This window comes from Anomalospiza imberbis, chromosome 4 (genome assembly GCF_031753505.1).
Source record: "Anomalospiza imberbis isolate Cuckoo-Finch-1a 21T00152 chromosome 4, ASM3175350v1, whole genome shotgun sequence".
Taxonomy (NCBI): Eukaryota; Metazoa; Chordata; class Aves; order Passeriformes; family Viduidae; genus Anomalospiza; species Anomalospiza imberbis.
The window spans coordinates 14452401-14478073 of record NC_089684.1 but is presented as its reverse complement, the minus strand read 5'-3'; the positions used below and the strand labels follow the sequence as shown (position 1 = coordinate 14478073).

The 25673-nt window shown below is 35.7% G+C and overlaps 1 protein-coding gene and 1 long non-coding RNA gene across 5 annotated transcripts in view; both read left to right on the top strand.

Annotated features, from left to right (window-relative positions):
* Positions 1–25673, top strand: part of RAPGEF2 (Rap guanine nucleotide exchange factor 2) — a 185276-nt gene that overhangs the window by 83117 nt on the left and 76486 nt on the right. For 3 of the 4 annotated variants that reach the window (XM_068187179.1, XM_068187180.1, XM_068187178.1), the window contains exons 5-6: positions 11954–12029; positions 14184–14351. In XM_068187179.1, the coding sequence (XP_068043280.1) occupies positions 11954–12029; positions 14184–14351 (244 nt within the window). Of the gene's footprint in view, positions 1–11953; positions 12030–14183; positions 14352–16972; positions 16991–25673 lie in introns of all 4 variants that reach the window. The other variant, XM_068187176.1, reaches the window with a different exon arrangement.
* LOC137472249 (uncharacterized) lies at positions 1449–6513 on the top strand. The gene is made up of 3 exons (XR_010998088.1): positions 1449–1500; positions 4033–4116; positions 5344–6513. It is a non-coding gene; the product is annotated as an uncharacterized lncRNA (long non-coding RNA).

Here is a 25673-nt window from a genome sequence, read left to right as displayed (position 1 = left end):
CGGTGCTCAGGAGCATTTGTGGAATGTTCAGAACAACTTCATATGCTTTCTATAGGGGAGACACCGTTAATTGGTGGTGCAGAGCGTTCAGATTCAAGAGATCCTTGGGTTTGGTTTTTCATTGTTTCATGCATGGTAATTGTAAGCTGAGTCGAGATGACCCTTCCTGCCACTGTCAGTACATTTAAAATAAGTAAAGAAGTTAGGCTTGTCTTACATCCTGTTTTATTCACTTCAGTGGTGTTTATCTTCTCCATTGAAACTGAGGATCTGTGAAAATACTTAAAAGTTAAGTGTACCTACTATAATGAAAAAATGGCACTTGTGGTATAGAGCATAGAAACAAAGTACACAACATTATAAATCCAGACCACTGCTTTTATGGAGAGTTTTGCCTGTGAATCAATTTAGGTTCTTTTTTCATTTACTTTACAGATTAAGTATAATGAAATTTTTTCAGTGAGATATTGCCACTGTCAATGAAAAACAAAATCTGAGGTAACACAGGCAGTAAATTTTATCTGTGTAAGCATTAATGTGTCTTAATAGCTCAAAGTAACTGAAAAGGACCCTAAGGAAAAAATAAAAACAAGCAGAAGAGTTTAGCAGCCTAGATTCATGGGGCATAATTTTTGAGCAGAAAGACAGGAGAGCAAAAGAGAGAATCCTTTAAGGTAGCTGATAGAGGCAACGTAATCTTTGATGACTCTGACTGATACCAACTCTCAGATCCCATTTCTTTAAATCCTAGAAAGTTTGGGTTAAAATTTTGACTAATTTTGGAAAAAAATATGCTGGAATAGTGATGGGGGGTTTTTGAGCTCTTTTTTGTTATTATCTTCCCCAACCTGCCCATCTGGGTGCAAAAAAGATTAAATCCACTGAAAACATTCACTTTTTTCCTGATGACATTGTATTCTTATTGTTGAAAAATTTTGCTGTTTAGTTGATTGCCTGGTTTCTAAAATGTGCTGCAGTAAAAACTGGCCTTGAAACAACATGGTTTCATTGCTGACTCTTCTTTTTAGCTTATTTTGTGTCTCATTGGCTAGACGCACCTTTCTAATTCCAGCATTAGGGTCTCTAATGGAGGATGTCACAATTTGAAGTCATTAAGAGCAACATCTAAGCAATCTTGTTCATCTTTGCTTTTGCTTTTGCTGCTCTTCTGTACATTATAATTATGTGAAATATTTTATTTCAATAGTACTCACACTCATTTTTTCTTTCTAAAATTTCAGTTTTAATTTTAATTTTAAAAAGCTGTTTTCTGAAATAGTAATAAATTGTTTGCATACAAATGGGGATGTGGAAAAAAAAATTGAGAACTCTTTTTGAGAAATTACGTAGGAGAAAATTCCCTGTGGAATAAAGTAAATGGTTATTTAAAAATTAAATGTGAGAACCATTACATCAGGGTATCCACTACTGTTTGCATTGTTAATTATAGGTATCTATCTGAAGAAAATTGTTGCCTTTTCACAATGGATATTGCAGCCAGTGAGGGGTCCTATTATGTAATCGCTTCCTTCTGATTTAAGATTTCCTCTGATTTAGTTTAATAGTACTTAAGGTTTTGGTTAAGTAGTACAAACCTGCAAAACATCAAAGCCCCCTTCAGTTACTTGGGAAAACTGCATTATAGGATTCTTGCTGAGGTCAAAAGGAAGACCCTGTTTGTTTTATGTGCTCTCAGATTCTCTGGACAAGTTTTATAAGTGTAATGAACTGAAGTAATCTGGTCATTGCTTACCTCAAAATAACAACAAAAGGAACTGTATGCAAAAATAACATAAAGAATACCAAAAGGAGAAGTTATACCCATGTGGAGAGAGGGGAGAGAGGTCACTGCCTTTTCTTTGCCTCACATGAACCTCTCAGGATCTAAACTTTCATACATTTAATTTTGCTGAATGACAATCTTGATAAGCTGAAGTAATGATGTTTACTTGTTTATTTGGAAGACTGTAGAATACCTGAAAGGAATTAGAATTATTGTCTTGATTCTTAGCAAGGTTCCAGTACTGTAATTTTTCCATAAATGGTCTTTTTAACAAAATGTTGCTCCATATTGTATAAGATTTGAAAATGTCTGACAGTTTCTTTCAGTTGATACTAAAATTTTCAAATGTTCTGAAAAACAAATCCAGGGATACAAGACATGGTATCACATTTTAAGTGAGGAATAATTTATTTTTCAAATTATAATAGAAATAGCTAAAACAGAATTATCACTACTGCTCCACTGGTTTACTTTGTTTATTCATTCACAAATATATAAATGTAACTTGAATACATCTGCTCTGTACACTAATTTATAGAAACTTGTTAGTGAAGTAATGTGTATAGCTTCCCATGTGAATGAATTAGTTGTATTGAATGAGTTAAGCATGTAAGTGTGTGTGGAAAGTGTCAATACATATGATCTTATTTTACTTGTAAAAACTTAGATGACATGTCAAGTTATTTTAGTAATTTAAAAAACCTGAAAAATTGTAATGCCTTAATTATGAAAGTCTCTAGGGGGACTTAAAAATGCTTATTATGTATTTTTCAATATAAAAAGTCTTCATTTAGAAACTAGCATCTAAAGTCTTTGTATGACATTGGAAAAATCCTCTGCTGTTTTAATGAATTTCATGAATGTTAATAAGCCAAGCTGTGTTTAGACAAGGTCTTGCCTCTTAAGTAATGTTTTCCAACAACTTCTCATTCTTTGAGACCATTATGTAGATCTTGTGATGTCACAGCAATCTCCATGGCAACACAGACGTCATTAACATGAAGCATAAGCAAAGCTGTCTTTATTCAAACGATCTATTTATTTATTTATTTATTTGAAAGAATAAGATAAAAAGTAGGTTAGGAAAAAACCTTTCATCTTTGAATGTTTTCTGAGATAAAATAATACAAGAACTTCTAATTTAAAACTAAAATAAGGGTAATATTTCCCAAAGAAGGATTTATTCCCAGGTGTGCTGATGAAGTACCTGCCTTCGAGCTTTCTGTTCTAGATAGGTTGCAGAGCTGAACTGCTGCAACAAGCTAAATTTGTTGTTGCCTCTACTAGTAGGTTCCATTTTTGTTTATTTATATAATCTTATATTTAGTCAGTGAACATAGATCTTAAATTCAACAGAAAAATGCCATCAAAACGTTTCTTTAGTGTAGTATATATAAAAGGGTTGTAAAGGAACACTGAGAGGTATTCTTGTCTGAAAAGTATTCAGGATCACCTGCTACTATAAAGACCCTGAACATTTACCCTTTCTACAGTAAATTTGCAAAACAGTTTGTTATTCTTAAAAGTGCTTTTTCAGGTGGTGTTTTTAACCATTTTTCAGCTTAATGCTTTAGTTTTGATGTTACATCATGAAAAGATAAAGTGAAAAGTAAGAAATTTGAAACTTCATAAAATTACTTTATTTTTCTACCTAAACTAGCCAAACTTGCTACCATATTCACTCTTGTAACCAGGTAAAATTTTAAAATTAACCTCACTTTTCAAAACAGTAGTCTGTTCTAAAAGAAAAACTGTGTAAAGATCACAAATCACATGTTTCAGGGTTGACTGAGAGGACTTTCTATGGAAGCAAACCTCTAGAATCTAGCTAATTTCAAATTATTCACTGTGTGTTTTCAGGAACTTCTTTTGAAGTGCTTTCAGTAGTCAGCTATAAATTAGCAAATTAATGCAACCTCTGATCTGGGTTGCATTTGCATAAGAATTAAATCCCTATGAGCATTACATAGATAAAGCACTATAGTCCGTCATCTGTAAGGATGCTAACTAAAAGTGCTCAAAATACTGAAGAGGTTCACTAAAGTTTCCAGCTGGAGTTTATCTTCTACACATTTTTAGCAGGAATTATTTAAAGCGTTAATTTACTATGAATGTGCTTATTCTATAATTTTAATATGATCTGATTAGTCATCAAGCATTCTCTCTGTCTGCTCGATTGGTTCTTTGCACCCTCCTGCTGCAGCAGCAGGGTTATTATCCTGGGCACCACGATTCCTCTTTCCCCACAGGCAGCGGGTGGTTTGGGTCCCGCGTCAAGCAGGGAGCTGCAGTGATGTCTGAGGCTTTTTTCTCTTGTGAAACACTCCTCCCAGGTATTATTAAGTGGCGTGTACTTAGCTGTGATATTGCAAGTGAGTCCCTTCCCTGACACATGAGCTGTTGTATCTGAGACTGTAAACATCTAAGCTATCATATGACATTGGATAAGCCTAATCATCCTTATCCATGGTATGCAGTGAGCTCATGTCTCCAGGATTTGCAAGTAGTGACAGTTCTGCAAATGCCTCTTCAACTTGCCAGTCTCTCCATTTTCTTTTCAACTGAAAAGCATTTCTGTAAAGTGGCTACTTGCTTTTGCTAAAAAAAAAAAGGATATAAATAGAATAACATTGTAGGAGTTAATAAGTTAAAATAAATAAAACCTAATCTAGTTATTATTCTGATATGCAGATGACCACTACATTTTTATTAAAAGAAATAATTATTACAAGTCAAAAGCAGCTTGGGCTTCCCTTGCATCTTTACTTGCTTTTCCTAAAAGACAGGCAGTAATTCAAATGAGAATCAAAGAAGTCAACCTATATTATCAGATAATTTGATGTTCTGTATAATGATTCCCTGTCTTTTAGTTGGCAAACTCTTTCATGGTTTCCAGCGTGCAGCTCTAAGCGTGGGGAAACCCGCTGCTGCCTTCCCTGCTTGCCTCATCCCCAGTGGAGCGCTGTTCACGTTAGAGTGGCTCTGCATGCATGATGGGCTCTGTCTTTTTTTCTGAGGGGTCAGAAAATGGCCATGCCAAATTCAGTTTTCATCAGAGCACTTATGCATTCCCCTGGGAATGGCTTGTACATGTACACGAGCTTCTTAATTGTAGCTTTCTTCTTTTCCTTGGCAAGGATGAGTTGGGTGCAGGTCTGGGTTTCAGAGCACACTGATGTGAAACCCAGCTGAACCTAGCTTGGCTAGAATAAACCATGTAGAGAGCTGATGATTTTCATTCTGATCTGCACATACCAAAATGAAATATGGTGGTTCTTAATGGAAAAAATGCACGAGGAGAAACTTGACTGAATCCCTTATTATCTCTCTAAATGACAGATAGAAAATAGTCCCCATTTTGTTTCCCATCTAGACATCTACTTACTACTGCTCTATATTTCATCAAGGAATTCAGTGTGACTGGTTGGCTTTGCAACTAAATCTAACTAACTAATATTTCAATGTTGTTGCTAGCTGAATGTTGATTATTACATCAAGATTTGATATGGGGATTTTTTTGAGATCAGACATTCTGCTCATGTTTGTTACTGTATCATCAGATAATAATTGATGCAGTGATTGAAAGCAGGTGCCTGCCATGACCACCTCAGTCGTGGCACTGCTGTGAGGAAGTGGAGTGTGCAGGTGGGATGTGCAGCACATGATCCATCCAATGGGATGGGGACTCCTCTCTGCTCTGATACTGAGAATTGGATGATAGAGGGAAGATTGGAAATGAAGTAGATAGCACTTGAATATAAATGGTGATGGTAATAATAGCATTTTCAAGGTGAGGGCTACCTAAGTGCAAATGAAGACACTTTGGCTTACATAATTTTAAATTCTAAATATGCTTCATGCAATAATTCTGTATTTCATTTTGGTAGTTTTCTATAATTCTCCTAAAGGTAGGTGTCAATTGAAGCAATGTAATTTTCACAAAAAGCACTTTGAAGTATTGGGTTTATGTAACTTAAGATCCATTTTTATCATGAATATGTTAAAAGCTTGAGAAACTGAACTGAACCGTACATAGCCTTGTGCTTATGGATTTATTCACATACAGTCTTGAACAGATAAAGATTGGTTGTAGTGAAGGTGGGAGAAGGATAATGTTTACTTTAATTTCCATGTTTGTTTAGATGTTCTGCATTGGCAAATACTGCACATCCGTGATCTTAAACCCATTGTACTTCCCATTTGAAAACTTAAGAACAAAGAAAGTCTTTGAATATCTTTATTTCTAGAGTTTTGGCATAAAATATTTCAATATTCATACATTACATTTCTACTTTAATTATATTGTAATTTTTTATCAAAAAACCCCCAAAATCTGTATGGAACTCATTTCTTTGCATACATATACCTTATAAAATTCTAACAACTTGAGAAACAAGAAAATTTGCTGTTTGTATTTTTCCTTACATTACAACTTGTCTAAATAGAAAATTCTTTTTGATTCAGAGCAAGTGTCAATTAAATAGATTTCATTCTTAACCAGCTACTTTGTTCAAAATATTGCAATTACATATACATAAAATTATAACAGTATTTTTTACTGAAGAATGTGTACCATAGATAGGACCATATTTTGTGGAGCTTTTTTTGTGAGACTTAAAAATAGTTTTAGTAAAACCTTAAGCTAATGTAATGTAGGGAATATCAAAAGAAATAAAAGTTAAGATTACATTGTAGAGGAAACCTTAAATATTGTCTGTCCATTTTGCAAAATAATTGTCATTAGTGAAATTCAGTTTTCTATGTGAGTGATCTTTGATTTTTAATATGAAAAAAGAAAAGGGCTTAACACTGAAAAGCCTTTTCTTGATGCTGTGAGGTTTCCTTCAGATTCTGCATCACTTTTGATGAATGCATTTACATTCCAGTGCTGAGAAATAACTTTCCATTTGGGAGCTGGGTTGACGTGAAAACAGGAATGTGGAGGCCCAGGGTGAGGGGACAGGGCTGAATGCTGATAGAGAAACATTCCCTCTTCAGTAGCTGCTGCCTCTCCTGCGAGCTTTGAAAAGAGCATCTGTGTGAGCGAGTATGAGGATGTCTGGGGGCCTGGGGAAATGGATGGGTCGTGTCTGGAGAAAACTGCCTTGTCCTCCAATGTCATGATGATAAGAGAAAGAATAGAACAAGTCACCTCAATACCTGCAAGTTTTTGCTTGTCTCTATGCGTAAGTGCTTATAAAATTGCATGTTGCTTATGGCTTTAGATATTTCATTTAATTGAAGTACTTTGTTGTTTTGTTTTATTAGTAAATCTATTAAATTTGAAGGGGAATAAATGCAGACAGTGGTCCTAAATTATTCTATTGTTGTTTGTTAGGCATAGGCACATTTAAACTACTGTAGTTTGATAATAGTGAAGAGGTTTTTTTTAATGAAAACTGAGAATGTAAACTTGGGAAACATCGAAACTCTTAATTTTCCTTTAAAACTTTTCTTCTGTTAACAAGCGTGAAATCTGAAAACTGATACCTCTGTTCTTTAGTCAGCTATGTATGTTTTCAGTAAAACAAGTTGTAAGCTGACAAATGTATATAGTAAGATACACTTATGGATAGGGGAACTGTCATCTCTGATCAGTGTAAATTCAATTTAAGAATGCATTAAAATGCGAATGAAATTGTAAACTACTTACATGGGTTAAAATACTTGCTTTTAATACACAGTGAGAAGAAACTTTTTTTTTTTTTAACACTAATGACTTTATTTGGAAATAATGCTTTTGAATAGTCAAGTGGGAAATTAGACTTTTGTCAGTTGTTTAAAGGAATAGTATAATTAGGGAGAAATTGCTTGGGGAAAATACCTGGATGTCCACTATAAAGTGGATTCCTGTAAATAATATTTTTATATATCTTTAGGTAGTTGTTTGGGTTGGGGTGTGTTTTTTTGGGGGGGGGGGGCTAGTTAGTGTTGTTGTTATTTGGTTGTTTTATTTTTAATTAAAGTAGGTTTATATTCACATCATGCATTTGGTACCCCTATGTGAATACAAGTACTGTGATAGAAAAGAACTCCAGAAGTGAAATTATATCTAGGACAGGTACTGAGGAGAGCATCTGTGAAGCTTAATACTTGGGGAATGTCAAGTCAGAGCTTGTGTGCTAGAAGGGAAGAAAAGTGTTGGAAAAGTTGCTGCAAAACAAGGTTCTCTGGGGAATTTAGGTGAGGCAGCAATATCCTGATCAGGCAGCCCTTCTGGCTTTCTAAATTACTATTATAACCTCTGCATCCCATATTGTCAGCTACAATTGCAGAGATACCTTTAAACTGCCTTATCTTCCCTTGGTGAAATTCTCTTAGGCACATCACTGATTTAGAGAAAATAGTTGCAAACCTGTGATTCTTTCAGATGTAACATTGCCTTATTAGTTGCAAACAAACTATATTTAGCAGTTGAAATTAGCAAGGCTTAATACGACAATTTTGATTTAAATGGAATGATATGATACAACCACATGTGAAGTGTATATCATGTAAAATTCTCTACTGCATTTTAAAAACAAAAATCAGGTTTAAGCCTATGCTCTCTGTATGCACAGGCTTATCTCACCCTACATTAAGGAAAGAAGTAAATTTGTCAAATCCCTGATCTATTGAAACCTGCTAATAAAGGCTCTCTACATTGTACTTTAGCTAGCCAGTACTTATGTTGACTATGTTGTGAGAAATCTGAGTAGTCAAACTCACTTTCTATGGCAAGTCTGGCATCACAATTTTGTAAAGAATGTTGTTTAGTCAAAGTTACTGAAATAGAGCTGATATTAAGAAGATAATCATATTAGCACTTCCACTGAAGCTTTATTTGCTTGGTACTGTTTCTGTGTGATGCCTAACATCCCACAAGCCAGCTTACATGTCTGCTCCTGGTCCCTCGTATGAAGTTCTTCTGCTGCCATTTCAGATAACGGCTTGGGTTGGAGTTTAGAATTATCTGAAAGATCAGATAATTCTAAATCTCCTGCCATGGGCAGAGATACCTTTCACTGGACCAGGCTGCTCAAGAGCCCCATCCAACCTGGTCTTGAGCAATTCAAGGGATGAGGCATCCACATCTCCTCTGGGCAGCCTGTTCAGTGCCTCACATTCTTTAATAAAGAATTTTATGGAAGGTTTTACATTTTGGACTTTTTTATCAGCTCAGTAAACAGACTGTATCATCTGTTGGGTAATTGCTGCTTCTTAATGCATGCTAATGTTTCAAATTACATGTTTTCAATTAAATTGAGTTTGTTTGGTGGCTTCCTCTACTGTGTGGCTAGTTACTGCAGCTAGGCATTTTGGAGAAGACTGTCACTGACGTACTTTTTTGTTCGTCTTTTATTTTTGCTCCTGTGGGAAACTCTGATAAATTAATTCAGATAAAACTTACTGACTTTGATGTCAGTCTTATGAAATGAAACAGCAGGATTAGCAATGCCCTAAGATGCCAGTTGTTTCTCAGAGCTGTATGTCAAACAAAAACCTGTGTTCGAGTGTGGCTCTGCAAGAGATGGTATGCACTACTGTGATGGATGTTCTACCACTGTCGGAGATGGACAGTTCTGAAGTGCCAAGTGTTAATTTTCACTGATTATGCTAATTCCTCAGTGGTGATGAATTTTCACCTGAGATTGGAAGTCAGGAAGTTTAGCTGGTGTGGCCATCTGAGAACTGAAACGCTTGAAAGGTCATTTAACTTTCTTGTGCCTTACTTGTCTTCTTTCTTACAGCACTTTACAAAGTTTAGAGTTTGTTTACAGCCTGAAGTGCCTTGTGATCTTTGGTCAAAGATAATATATACATGTGATGCACTGTCTGCTCTGATAAATTTCATGCTGTCATAGGAGTCTGAATAGTCCAGGAATGGCGTAGTTATCTGCCATGAGAACCAGTGTGTTACTTGGGGGCAGAAATCGAGAATTTTCTTTATAGTAACTGGATTCATGCCTTCTATCTTAGTATGTTGACTACTTGTTCTCTGGTGCTAAAAGGTGAAATCTAAACAAGTTATTCAAGAATAGAAAAGCACATCCAAAATGCAGCTTTTTTTTTTTTTTACTCTGCTAAAGCTTGAAACTTTGGCATGTCAGCAGTGATTAGCAACAGACAGAAGTTTAAAGTTGATACTTATGGACAGCAATAGAGGAGGAAGAAAGGTGGAGTTGAAAAGTGTACATGTGTTTTTTGTTGAAATGAGTGCTTGCTCTGAGGCTACAAAAATGGGTTGGCAAAAATACAGTAATATGTGTTTTCTAAGTCGGAAGAGAATACTTCTGTGTGCTTCCAACTAGAATATCAAGTAAGTTGACTTATTAATCACCATTTTTTGCATTTTCATTTTTCAATCAATGAGTTGATTTACTCTCTCCTTTCTTTACTCCTCCTTTCTGTTTCTAAGGAAAAACTGTGGTATGAATCAGACTATTGGCCAGAAAATAAAGTTTTGACACTTGTACAACAGTTGAACTAATCAGTATAATGGCTTTATTTTCTGGTGTCTTTAAGAGTAGTTGAAATTGTATGAAATTCAAAATGGTATCGTAAAGATCCCTGTGTTTAGTTGCTGGACTGTAGGATGAAGCAAGTGTTTGCCTCCAGGAAAATAAGCATTTTGTCCAGAGACTTCTTTATTGAATATTTCTTTTCAAGAGGCCTGGTATTCTGGAAAATTTTTCCTATTGTAAAAGTTCCATGTACCATTAAATGCGATTATTATTTTGATGAATAAGCACAGCTGGCATTTCTTTTCAATATCTGACTGCCTTCTTTTTGAGCCTATAAATGTGCTGTTGTCAAGAGATTAGCCTTTGGGGTAGCAGTTAAATTGTTCATTTCTACTAATCGCCAGGCAGGACAGGAGCACAGATATGAACTGGCTAGACCGACTGTTCCGAATGGTGTGTGAACTGCAGTTTGTGAGTTAGGAAATAAAGCTTAAAACAGTTATCTTTCACAAACACTGTAGCTTCAGTGTGTTGCCACATGCCAGCATTGGTTAAAATTCAGATGTTGCAGTTTTGTTGAGTTCCGTTTGTTTTTCAAGGTGTTGCCCTGGGGGCTTCAGACAGGAAGGTTTCCCAAGTCTGTTGCACAGTGCCAAGTGGAAGAAAGGGAAAGGCCAAATAGTTATATTGGCTCTCAGCTATATTAGGGTGGATTGGTTACAGCAAACTTAGAGGCGTCCTGAAGTTGCAGTCATTTTGGTGTCTGTCCTGCCCTCCAGTCTGGAATGGGAAAAGTCTGGCATTGACCTGACATTCTTACCTGGAGGAAGAATCACACACACCGGAAACAAACTTTAGCTGGCTGCCTTTCTTCCGCTCTGATGGTGTGTGATTAAAGATCTAACTGTAGAGGTCCTGGATTTCACTGAATCGTGTACTGGTTCTCTGCTCTCCACCTTTCCATCTGCACTTTGAGGATTCTTTGCAGTGAACCCTGCAGGTGCACAGATACATCTAATATGGGCAGAGCACTCCAAAAACAAAACAAAACAAAAAAAAACCCCAAAAAACCAAAACAAAAAACAACCAAACAAACGAAAAAAAAAAACAAACAAAAAAAAAAACCAAACAAAAAGCTTTCAGTTTTTTCTTACAGGGAACAAAATAGTATAATGTTTAATTAATAATTCCACCATGATGAGAATGTCTCACGAAAGGCCAGAACAACCTTTTGTCCTCATCTATTTAATTTGGGAATACACTCATCTTCCTTATTTTATTAATTCATTTTAAGTAGAAAAGAGCTAATTGAAGTTGATTAGCATTTTAATTCTTTCTTTGGTATGCCAGTTAGCTTTTGTTAAAGAAATGCAGATAGCTTAGGTAACTTAATACTGTAATGCCAGAAGATACTAGATCAAACTCTCTAGTGCAGTTCAGAATCAACTGTGCCTCTTCAGTAGACAGCTCTTGATTCACACGTCTGTTGAGGTTAATAGACTTATTTAGCAGATACTCTTAGGGAAGTATGTAAATACAAAATAGACAGCTCTCAGTGTCCTTGGGTCTCAGTTAATTGTCAAAGGACATATGCATGAAACTTGTATCTTGCGCAGGTATGTATGTTTTTTCTCTGCTTTACAATATCTGGCTAAGATGTAAATATGCTTATGAATTCTGTTATAGCTCTGATTTCTTTTCTAACTGAAATATTTTTGGTTTTCAGTTTTGGCAAGCGTTCTGCCGGCAGCTTCAGACGTGGATGTGAATGCATTGTTTTAGAGCCATCTGAAATGATTGTGGTAAGAATATTTTCAGTCAGTCACTTTCAAATATTGCAGACCAGCTTTGGTAACACTACAGCTTCCAATAAGACTTATGATTTTCTGGTTTCCATATGATCTTTTAATAAATATAATATGTCATACCTATAATTTATATTGCTGTTACATTTACTTTTTCAGCTTTCTTGTAAAACAAAAATTTCCTTGCTCTGGCAGGATAGTTTGTGGTTTTTGTCTTTTTTTTTTTTGAAACAGCTTTATTATTATTATTATTGGTAAACAGATGCTTTAAAGTATTAAGCTCAGGTTAGTTTAAGTAATTAATGTTTGAATTAAATTTAATCTCAACCGTCTCAGGCTTTTAAGAATAAATTTGAATGTTTTTAAATTCTGTCAACCTCCCTGGGTGAAGGTGAGGGTATTTTGTTAGTAGCATCTCCTGTAGTCCAGTGGCAGAACATTGTGAGGGTTCACAGGCCTAGAAGTTTTATTTGACACCTCAGGGCATATAATCTGAACAAATGCATAATTAGTGGGCTAGTTTTTTTTTCTCTTTATCACAGAGATACAGATCTGTTCATAATACAGGCATGACAAATATCTAAGCCATATAGGTAGCTTAAATATAGACTGTGACACTAACCATTTTTTTCCTAAAATGTAACAGCGTCTGTAAAACTTGTGGAAGCTCGGAAAAATGTGGTATTACTTTAGGGTTGTACTTGTTTATTACCAGTTTGTGTAACTTGCACCTGACCATTTGGGAAACAGTTTGTTGTTTCAGTTCTGTTTTCCAGAAGTATACAATTTCACCGGTTGTAGCGGTATGAATGTCTGCCTGTTTCACATGCATTCCCTTTTAAGTTATAAGGAAGAGTGGTTTAAAGATAAGTATTGGGAAAGGAGATGACTAAACAACACGAAATTTTTTTGGCTGATGGATAGTGTTAGGTCAAAGGCAAGTGTTTGCCAAAAAATGTAACCTCTACAGTTCTGGAAAGATGAAATTGAACACTTCACTCCGGCTCTCAAAGGAATAATTGTACTTTGAATAGAAAGAATCCTATCCCCAGAGTTGTTTGGACACACAAGGTGTAGCAGGGTGTGAGTGTGAAGGTGTCAGACATGGAATAGATCCTCCCTGCAGAGGGGCTAAACACTGCCTGCTCTTCTGGTGAGCCAGGGACTGTGCTCATCCATTTGAGTTAGTGCACTGAAAGCTGAACTTTGTCACTTGGGCTGACTGATGTGTGACACTTCTGACGCGGATAAGCTGCAACTTCATAGGAGAATTTTGTCTAACATTTCCTTGTTGAAAAATATGCAGGAACCTTGCAAGGTGCCTCATCTCTCATTCTGAGGGATGGAATTGAATAACTGGAATTAATTGAATCCCCCTATATAGTCAATGCTGGAAGCTGTGATTTTTTTCTTCATTTCCTTGTTAGTCTCAAATAACTCAAGTGAGGTTTCTATTAGTAGGGTAAACACAGAAGAGATGTTGATTTTCAGCCAAATTAATGCAAAAAGATCATTCTCTTCTGGGAAAAGCAGAATTATTAGTTCAAATATTTTCATGGCAGCATACTGTTGTGTAGTAAAGTAGTCTTCAAACTCTGTAGACAGGGAAACTGAGAAGACTAATTTTATACTAGGATATATCTAGCAGGTATTTTTTATTCTCCCTGTTGTTGTTTTGAAGTGGGTTTTTTAAACACATAAATCCAGTCTATTATAAATCCTTTTATGCCTTCAAAAAATTTGAAATAATAAAACCAGTCCTGCCTGAAGAGTGAAGCTTTTGCCATAGATCAGTTAGGGAAGATGCTGAATAGATGTCAATAGGGAAACAGGCAAGTGTTCTCTTGTGCCAGTTTTCTTTCTGGAATGTATTGATTGGTGAAATGTTTGCATTTGTGCAAGCTTAAGAAAGGGGTGAGGAAGGGAGAATTTTTCTTCTGTCATTTTTGAAAAGTGATCATATTCTGTGATCCTTTTCATACTAATGTTGTTCTACTTCTTTTTTAGTAGTGGTTTCACACTTAGTGCTGAAAATGCAGCAAACTCAGAGCTGGCTGCTGGTTTTTGAAAATAGGATTTCTTCTGTTTCAAACAAGAGGAAACATTTTTCTCTCTTGCGGGGAAAGACACACTCTCTTGCATCTGTTGTAGGTTGATTACATGGAAGAAAATGAGGAATATTTCCAGCGTCAAGCATCTCACAGGCAATCTCGAAGAAGGTTTAGGAAAATCAACCAGAAAGGGGAGCGGCAAACAATTATTGATACTGTTGACCCTTATCCTGTGGGGAAGCCACCTCTACCTAGAGGCTACCATACGGTAAGCTGTCTGTATTTATGATTCACAAAAGGACATAAACAGGAAAACTACTGAAAATAACACAGTCAAAATGGCTAAACTTGCTGGTATCTATCAAATGTGCTTCTGTGGGGAGGTTTCCCTTCAAAATAACTGTGAATGTGGCTCCATCAGTACGTGAACATGTGTGCTGCTTGCATCTTAGTTCAGAGCTGAAAGTAAGTTTCTTATGACTGTGAATGTCGTGTATTATTTTTTTTAATGTTCCAATCATTATGGGAAATTAAGGAAATTCTGTTCTCATTTCCTTTTCTATTAAGTTACAGTAGAATTAGTTTAGTGTACTGTGTTAAAAGGTCAGTTAGTGAAGCGCTCATTCACATATGTGATAACAGGTGTTGCCTGAAAAGGACTGTGCTGCATTGCAGTACACCAAATTGGGTTAAATCTGTCATTTCTTTCTGGAATCGAGAACTGAAATGTAAAATTGAAATTAACTTCTTGTGCTATTTGCCCTTTATGCTTGGATTTTAGTGAGCTATATAGTTGGCCCATCATAGAGGAAATAATTTGGTCATTTTACTTGTTTGCTTTTGGGGGTGAGGGAGGGAATCTATGCAAGTTTCCAGACTTTCTCTTGAGATTAAAATAAACTAATAATTAAAACTTATTCAACAAAATATTTTATATGGCTTTTAAACTGAGAAAAGCTCTATTAGATTAATATGTTGGTTTTGTATCCATTACAACTGTGAGCAAAATACTGGAAAAGCTGTTTGTCTTTGGCTCACATCTATTTGTTTAAGCCCTAAATCTGGTAGAACCATAAAGGCATGGCCATAAATGACTTTGTGCATATTTAATCTCATTGAGTTCCATGGGCTGAATTTTGTACAATGTAAGCCATATACATATAAATTTGCAGGATGAGAGCTTTAGTGGTTTTAAAATGCCATCTTTGGTACAATGCAGTTGTTAGCTTTTTCAGTGTTTCTTTACTTACCCTTTATTCTTTGACTTGTGTGCCAGTTCACTGTATATTCAGTGTGTGTCTATAAGTGTGTAGATGTTTGATTACATCTGTTAATTATACAGGCTTTTCCTCATGACTTGAATACATACATTTTGTGCCAACAATTTGGTTTTGTTTATACAACAGCTTTTAATGGTTAAATCTTCAGTGCAATTTTAATTGCCTCTAAATTTAAGGTGAATTGAGCCAGTTCACTTGGTTTGAAGATAAGAGAGTTTACTAGCCAGTTTTTGGGGAAAAAAAAAAGTGGGATTGTACTTTGTAGGAATTACAGAAAGAATTACTTTTGTTCATATTATTTAGATGTGTGTGTTGTGCTTAGCAAACAGTGGTAGTGTGATTTGTACCTAACTCTGGAAGGACAGTATTTAGATTACACAGTGCCATTTGCATGCATAGGTCCTTGCCTGTTGTATAAATTTCACTTTAGGTATGCCTGTTGAGTTTTTGTAAGCTTAGCTGGTACTAAAAGCAAAAGTCCATCCTGTGCTATTCTGTTGTGCAAGTTCATAATGGTTTTGTGTATGTGCTGGGAAATCCATTGCAAGTGAGATTTCATATTAAGATGGAAGAGATTGCCAAATAAACTGTAAAATTTACAGTAATTGTAGTAAAATGTTGCTTTTCAAAGAGTAATATGATGCTTATGACTGGATTTATTATTTTTTTCAAAGTAAATAGAGTCAAATAAGCTCAAATGAATTTTAAAATGTAGTTAAGACTTTCCATGCTGGTCCATTTCCTCCTATTTTTACAGTATTTGGTGATCTTGTAGACATTATTCCCTCATTCACTTTTACTAGCAATGTTACTTCTATTGCTTTAACCATACATGTTACAGGCTGCATTGTCTTTTTGCCCTTCTTATTTTATGTCCTTTGACTTAATTTTATTGGTCTTAATTTCTTGAAAAATTGACTGAAAAAAAGCAGGATTTTATTTTGAAACACACAGGAATTTAAGACATATTACAGCACATATCTTGTGGACTTGTTGCCCATCCATTCTTGGTCAGCATCTGTCAGGCTGTTGTCTTTGTTTCTACTTTTTAAACTTTTAAATAAAAAAAAAGTTGGAAGCATTAACTTAAATTGAAAAAGGATTAACATGATATAATTTTTTTGAGTTTGTGCATGTGTTCTAGTTTAGGTGTTACGTATATGAGATTCAAAGTAATAAAACTGCTTTCAGAGTATCCTCAATTTTCTTATATTCTATTTTACCCTAAATCCATAGAGTTAACATGTAGAATTATTATTTTGGTTGATGATAAATAATTAAGATTTATTTGCAGTAGAATCTGTATGCTTTTCTTCAGAAGGTTCAAACAGTATTTTCTGAAGAAAGTTTTCTATAGCATAAAAGCATAGAGCAAAATGCAGAGATGAAATGCAGATGCATGGTGTGCTTTTCAAGAATTAAAATTAAATGCAGTGCTCTCAGTTGCAGCATGGCTTTCTGCTGTAGAGCCAACTTATATGGGATGGTGGACCCTCATTAACATGATTTTAACATTATCTTCATAGTGGTGGAATGTACTATGGCATGTCTGATAATGTTCATCTTTTCCTTTCCTCCTATATGGCATTCATTTCATTTTGGCTCACAGGAATGCACTAAACCTCAGGTATTGTAACTTACTGTGTATGGTCCACTAACAATTTACTTGTGGGTTTGCGGTGTGATGCCATAACACTGATGCGACATTTTGACTAAAATTGCCTCCTAGCCTTTGCTTTGACAGTTCAGCAATCTCATTGTGCTATAAAAATACCTATGTAAGGGTGAAATTTACTGACAGCACAATGTCTCTTGCCCAGCTTGATTGACCTTCCTTGCTTTGGCATCCTGTGATGTTTAGGAAATTAGAACTATAAACAAAGGGTGTATATCAAATATTTAGTGTTTGGCAGACGCTTTACTCAAGTATCTCCTTCATGACTCAGAGGATTTAATCTTTGATTTTGACTTAAAAAGTTAGCCTTCTGTCACCATTTAGTACCTGTATGTCAGTAAAATGGGGAAGTGGAGTGTGACAGGATGAGCAGTAAAGAAACTAAAAAAGGCTTTGCCATGGTGTTTTTGCTGTCTTCCATTCTGATGGTTTCTACTGACTTAGTATAAAGAGGCTGGATTTTCTAGGCAAAGTATGTCTAAATGACCATTATCTGAAACACAGCTTCGCCAAACTAGGGAGAAGAAGGTGCCCAAATAAGTCAAGTATCTTGGAATGGTGCCAAACCAAAAAAAATATGGAAGATTTCTTGATATCAGACCTCAAATGCACTTAAAGTGATCTGAAGATCTGAGTGGCATCTTTTAAATTTAACTGGCGTTTGCTGTTGCACCTGTCAATGCCAAAATAAATTCTGAGCATCCATCAGACACAATGTTTGATAAGAATATGTATTATCAAATTGTTAAATGTCCCCACTTTTTTATGCTTGAGAAATCTCTTGTGATAGACCTGAAAACAAATTGAAACATCTTAATTTATTTTAGGTTAAAAATTTCTCCCTTTCTTCAAACATTGGTTTAGGCAATTCTCCTGGTACTTTTTTATCAGGAAATGTGTTTATTTTGAAAGGTCCTCCTGTGTCATATTGTTAAATTAATTTCTCTAAAACACTTAGAGGGTTTGAATTTCCAGTATCATAGACAAGTGATTTCTGGCCTGAAATGTTCTCTTTCTTCAAAATGTATAGTACACTTGTTTTTAGGAACCCAGTTCCTTACCTTCAGATCAGTGCTCCCAGTTTTTCAGTGGCATGATCCTAAGTAACCTATGGCTACTAAAACACTATGTTTAAGAGTGATAATGTACTTCTCAAATTATGGTAGGAATTTGAAAGACTTTGTAGTATTTTATAACTTACCCTAATGTTTGAAAGATCATTTGAAGTGAAATCTAATGTTGAGTATTGGTACTTAGGCATGTTACTTTTGGGACACGTGTTGGTGATTTCTAGGGTAAGGAAAATAGAAACTTTGTCATATATGGAAATGAAATGAATGTGTTTTACCACACAGACAAATTTACATACTTTTTTTACCACCTTTATAGTTTGGTAAAATTGATCAGTTCTTTTTTGTAAAAAAAACCCAAAGCTGATAAGTTTGAGCTGCTCTCACTTGAATCTAGAAAATGTTTGTTTGTGCTTCTCAAGTATCAGAAACATCTTTAATTAGGTTAGTGTTAATGCCTCCTTACTTAATGGCAGAAATAGGATTTTAACTCCTGAATATGGATTTTCATTCTGTGTGTACCTGTACTTAAGGCTACATCATATTTTCAATGTAAAGACTTTGTTTGGAATGATTTGTCTGAAACAACTGTGAACCCATTCTCCTGAGAGCCTACATGGTTTTACTTCTGCTTTAGACTGTTGTTTGTTGGTTTGTTTGTTTTTTTTTTTTTTTTTTTTTTTTAATACTTTAAAAGTGAATAGTCATCTGTGAAAAGATTTTAATAAAGGATAGTAATATCTTACTGCCAATAAACTTTGTGGCTGCTTCAATGCATCTGTGAAGAATTACTCGGTCTGAGTGCTGCTGAGCTGGCTATTCTGTATATAATGTATGGAATATTTGGCATAAATTGACACAAGATCATAAAGGGAAAATCACTTTGTCCAAAATAAGGTGCTATTCTTTAGTGGCATAGAGAGTAAAAGCAGTGATTTGTAACTCCCTAGTTTGTGACTCCTGTGTCTCTCTGGACTTGGTATGTAAACTGAGATGTGGGCTTTTACTAGTCTGTACTGTAGTCTTTACTTTGCTAAAGGCAAAGTATCCAATCTTACTGGGGTGTATTTAAAGAGATGCAGGAAGGCCTGTAAGAATAATGCTGAACACCTGTGGGTAGCCCTGAACAGAAAGATGGTGTGTGGTGTTTTACTCTGTGGGAATCTCTCTAGATTTGAATTGGTTAACAGGCTTATGAAATTTGCTGCTAGTGCATTGTCAGCCAGCTGACAATCACTGCAAAAGGGCTCTCTGCCTTTAGTAGCCTTCCTTATCGCATTCAGCTTGAGATTCACATGGGGTGACAATCCCTTTAGCCGGTGTTGGAAAGAAAAGAGCAGTGGGCACAGAGCCATCAATAACCTCAGCTTCTACCCCAGTTACAGGCATGTAACAATTTTATCCTCACACACTGCTGTGGAGCACTGTGAGATGGGTATAGGGCAGACTAGTATTCCTTCTGGATTTTATTTGAAGGAGTTGAATGAAAATGTGAATGAGAGGAGGGCTGGAAATTATACCATGTCTAATGCTGCTGAGTCAAATCTGATCTGCAGCCATGACTCCCTGAAAGAATAAGCATGAGAGTTTTTTCTAGCTTTTTTTTTTTTTGCGCATGCTATTTTTAGAAAAGGATAAGAGCCTACTCATTTAGTAGCAAATTGTAGAAGACTTTCTTCTTGCCCCATCTTCTTTTAGAACTAATAGTGCAAAGCATTGGCAAAGTAGCCTTTTTTTTTTCCTGAAAAGCTTTGGATTCCCGTTGTCTGCCAAGAATCTAAAATGCCTGGATTGGAAATTTATGTTCAGATTGTTCTGTTTTATGAAACAAATTTGCCTTTACCTTTCTTTTGTCTGTAAAATGACATTATAAAACTGTTGTGTATCATATTGCTACATGTAGGAAGGATTACCAAAAAAACCCATTTCTTTTCTGCCTGAATTTGATGCAAAACCCTGGCTCTTCTCCTTTATTCAGTGTGTCACTACTAAAGCAATATAGAAGTTTATAAGATGACAAGCAGTGTTTTCTGGTTGTTAACACAGTAGATGAGAATTCCAAGAAGTTGATTCAATTTATAGCACTTTGTTACAGAAATCCAGTATATTTTGGGATGAGATTTAATGTTAAAAACCCGCAAAATACCATTGCTTCTTTGCATGTTTGCTTATATTGTAAAATATATGTTGCTGCATGTCGTTCCATGGACCACACTACATATGATCATGAAATACCTCACACGTGCTTGCTTTTCAACACGGCGGACTCTGCAGTAGCTTGATAAACTGCATTCATGTTAGTGCATTGTATTTTACATAGTAAATTGATGCCAGTGTCATAACATACTTAGTTGTCCTGTGGAATTTCACTTGTTTTAAATTGGTTTGAGTAAGTAGAAACAGTTGCCAGATACCCAGTCTACAAGAAATCTGTTCAAAGGAACACTGTCAATCTTTCAAGCTTGTAAATAGCTGCACCTGATGATTTTTAGAAATATATCGAACTTCCATTCTAATACAAGATCACTTAATAAAACAAAATACAAACACCAGACTTAGTCATGAGTATTCACATTAACAATAAGAGAATCTTGCTTTCAGGAAGAAAGAATCACATCTAAGAAAATTATTTGGTGGGACAGTGGACAAGAAAGTGTGGTGGACACAATGAAAGCTTGACTTTTTGAGAAGGTGTGAAGGATGTGGAGAGGTTGGAGGGAAAAACAATTTTTTAAGCATCCTTGACCTCAGAAGTGTTGCAAGTATATTTACAAAGGATAACAGTGCCCAGAGAAACAAATGGGGACAAATACACTTGGTTGTCAGAAATGTTTGGAGCACAGGATGTTCAAGGGTTTTGGTTTTAGAGGCTCATATGAGTTATGGCACCTGGACCTATTTAAATAGTTTCAGTTTTGGAACTTCCTGGTAACTGATTTTTCCCCAGATGGAGGAAAAATGTGAAGAGGAAGGAAGCTGAGAAGGTTCTGCTCTGTGGCTTAGGCAAAATGAAAGCAGGAAGGTTGCCTTTATTTATTTTTAAATAAAAGTTGAACTGAACTCACTCTGTCCTGGTTATGACACAAATTAAGTAATGTCAGCAGAAAAACATAATTGTGTACACACCTAAATTTGCAGAGCATTGCTGATGAGAAGTAGCGTGGTATGCAGCTTTAAACATGTTAGCATAGATAATGCATGCTTGTTTGCCCAAACAAACTTGTCTCTATTAATAACAAAACAGTATAAAATAATTTATTTAACATTTCTAATGTTCTTGTTGAAAGTAAAATGTATTGATTAGCCCATTAATAAAGGGGCTAGTTCTGAACACTGCCAAGTGCGAGTGTCCTTTTACCAGGAAGTCTATTTGTTAAGTTGCTTTTCTTCATCTACAAAATTCAGTGTGTAATTTCAAAAGCAACTGCTTTTATTAGTCCATGATGGTGATGATCTGCTCATGATTGCAATTGAGCTTGGTGTGCACATCATAATGGGAAAAATACAAAATACTAAATAGATAGACATAGTCTTTATATTTGAACACATAAAGTAACATTAATTCTTGAAGAGTGTGACTGTGTTATACATGTTAGGGACATTTTGAAATGAGACACTATAAAATTTTTGGGATAATTTTACCTGAAATGTGAAATGCTGGAGATGATTTGGGCAGCTCATGGTAACCATTTTTTTAATGGAAGTTGGATGTTTCTTCATGGGAGCATCCACTGGTAACGTTATAATGGCAAGAAGTAACCCCCATCCCCGTGTGCTGTGTGTTCTGGCAAAACACCATCTTTTTAGCCTCACGGCTTTCGTTCTTCATCTGTGTTGTAAGGGATTGTTACTCTTTCAAGTTATGTATTAAGTTTTGTATTATTATTAATATATGAGCAATGCTATCATTTTATTTTGTGTAGCACCCAAAGCAAAGTGAAATTGTTAGTTCATCATCCTTTTAGTAATTACTACTGGCAAGCTAATGCAAAATTAATGACATGCAGTGTGTTATTTACTCAACTTGCAGCTTCTGTCAGAGGTTGTCTATTTTTATAAATTACATCATCCTTACTGCAGAACTCTTATATCCATTGAGATTTACTGTTCTTCCATTCCCTTTGGAAGGGCTCACACTGATGTCATAACTGGATTTGTAGTTGTGATTAGATGTGGAAAATTTAGAGAAACATTGAAGCCATGAAGTACTTTCTGCAACTGAAGTGTCAGTAATATTTCTGAGGGTTTTTTTTTGACATATTAATGACACTAGGTCCTATTTACGGCTTGTAGACTTGACAATGACCACACTTATGTAAAACTTTGGTTAATAACCACCTGCATCTTCCAGAGTAGCATGATTTCATTGCTGCTAGTGACTTGTGATGTGCTTTTTTATACTGTATAAAAGATTGTTTTTCTGAGATGTAGGGTGTAAAACTAAATGCAAGGTATGTCATCAAAGCAGAAAGTTGTTCATGCAGCAAAGTGGGCTTTTCATAACTCTTTTCTAAATTGATCGTTGCATAATGTAACTAAATGCAAATATTGTATGTTTACCAGTTGGACTCAATGACCCGTGTGGGTCCCTTCTAACTCAGCAGATTCTGTGATTAGAGCTGAGGAAAATTAAAAAAGCAAATATACACATGTGTAAAAGGACATCCTCATTAACATGGGGTTGTTCAGTTAGAAACACTGTTTGTATATAAAGTACATATGGGGAAATGGGATCTGTCATATTATATTTGTAGAATGCCAATACAGATCCTTTCAGTGCTGGCATTTCTGTACAGAAGAGTATCATAAGTGGTAGTAGTAATGCAGTTATTTGCTCACTAAAGGATGGAAAGCAGCTGTCAGTTCATTTTTTTCCCAAGCATCTGAGCCACTGTTATGTGACCTGAGCTTGACATAGTGACTTAAAGATAAAACTATTAGTATTATTAGGTGTTTCTGAGTACTTTTAATAGAGCCTTGTATTTGACTTGACTAGTTTCAAATTATCATTTTGCTGAGGGGATTTCAAAGTTCTAAAAAAATTAACAAATTGAGTAGTTAAAATATCCTAAGCAACTAAGAAAGTATAGAATTGAAACATGGGGAAAATGTAATGATCCAAGTTCCAAGAAGGCAAATGGCATTCTGGCCTGGATCAGCAGTGATTGTCACCTTGTGCTCAGAACTGGTGAGGCCACTCCTGGAATCCTTTGTTAAGTTTTGGGTCTCTCACTACAAAAAGGACATTGAGGTGCCGGAGCGTGTCTAATGTGTGATGGATAAACCATTTTCAACTTTATTTGGTAGATGTGTGTATTACAGTGCCCAGGCTAGATCCTGCTGAGTGTAAATGCCATTATCCATGCTTGCATCCTTCAATGAGTAACAGTTCATTTCAGGAGAGCTAACAAGTCCTAAGTAAAGCAAGGTAGTTACTTTGAATTTACCACAAGGTTTGTGTGTGAATTCTTTCCCTGTCCTTCACCACCCTATTGTGTAGACATACTTTTTATGTACTTTTAAAATCCCTTTTGTCTGGCAGAAAATTTACACATATTGTCTTCTCACACTTTTTCATTATTTTATATGAATAAAATATTGTGTGTGTGTATGCATGTCCTACAATGTAAACTATTTTACTTTTCCTTCCTTTTACTTCTAAATTATGTATTACTCTTGAACACTAATTTGGTGAATGTAAAGGCCTGCAGCTAACTGGTTTTAAAGTTTTCAAATGATCTGTGGTGCACAAAAGACCACGTTAAAAGCAAGAATTATGACACCAGTCTTGGAATATGAAATAGTGTACAACCAAGGGAAACTCAGTCTAATAGGTGCACTTCTACCTATTTTTATTTATCACTTCTGAATCTAGCTAGCTGATATTTTAATTGCAAGGGAAAAAATCTAGTGTCACATTTGCAAAATGGGACATCCATCAAGTGATGGTAGTTGGCTACCTGATTTATTTGATTAGGGAAGAGGAAAGGGAAAGGGCATTTCTTAGACTTTTATATTAAGTTTTCTTTATTTGAAGGATATGATGTCGTGGTTTGACTTTTTTCCTATAGAAAATCAATTTGGCTTATTTTGCTTGATTATTATTTTTAAACTAAAGGACATGTGAAATTGCATGGGGTTTATTACTGATAAGAGATTTGTATAAATTATTTCTGTACAGTTGCTAGAGGCAGGGCACAAAGCTCTCAAGATATGTTAGTGCATGGTGCATTACACAAGAGAGGATATGCAAGGGCACAAGGAGAGAGTTCTCCCAAAAGAAAATGATCTTACACTAGTAAACTCTTCAGTGTTGATTTTAATTGGGAACCCCTGGAGTAGGCTCTTCAGAGAGTCTCCTGGCATGAGACTATGACTGGAGACAAAAACGAGTTATTTCCTTCCAACAGAAGCTGAAGTGAGTGAAAATAATCTCTAACCGCAATCAGGTCTTTCAAAGTTAAACTTCCTCAAAACATCAGAGATAAGTAGTAAGTTACCCTGGGAGATGTCCAAGTATGCATTAAAAGCGATGAACAGACAGGTGGCTTTCTGCTGGTCCTGTCTACGCCTGCACCTTAAACAGAATTTCAAATTCTCCCTTAATGGTTCGAAGTAAGAAACTGTTAGAACCACACACACACACAGAATCACAGAATGACTAGGTTGGAAAAGACCTTCAAGATCATCAAGTCCAACCCATGCCCTAACACCTCAACTAAACCATGGCACCGAGTGCCATATCCAGTTTTCTTTAACACATCCAGGGATGGTGACTCCACCACCTCTCTGGGCAGATAATTCCAGTACTTTTTTACCCTTTCTGTAAAAAGTTTTTTCCTATTATCCAACCTATATTTCCCCTGGTGCAGCTTGAGACTGTGTCCTCTTGTTCTGTCTGTTGCTGCCTGGAGGAAGAGACTAACCTGACTACAACTATCCTTCAGGAAGTTGTAGAGAGTGATAAGGTCACCTCTGAATCTCCTTTTCTCCAGGCTAAACAACTCCAGCTCCCTCAGTCGTTCCTCATAGGACTTGTATTCCAAGCCCCTCACCAGCATTGTTGCCTTCAGAAAAGCATATTGTATTAGCTGAGAATGAAAATACTGCCCTTCACTACTGCTGAAGTCACCCAATGAATAAATAAACATCAAAAAACAACAGAAAACCAGCAAGCATTTACAGGAGACTGGAAAATCTGGGGTTTGCTTGTTTTTAATCCATTAATATTTCATATTGAGACATTAAATAGTTGTTCCCCTGCCTTGGTTGGTCTCAGATATGTTCAGTTCTGTGCCACAATAATCATCCTTGTAATGCAAATATGTCAGTGTATTTCAGGTGACGAGTTTAAATGAGACTACTAATGACCTTAACAATATAGAATTTGGACAGTTTATTGGCCTCAGAAAAATCTCTGTGTTTTATTTTTACATTTTTACAGTGAAGCAGTAGGATACACATGAAAGAGTTATGCAGTCATCCCCCTTCTTTAAAGTTTTCCTACATTGTTCTACAACAGAGAGTGTGAAATTTTAGTGTTGCCTCACATAAGTGCAGGACTT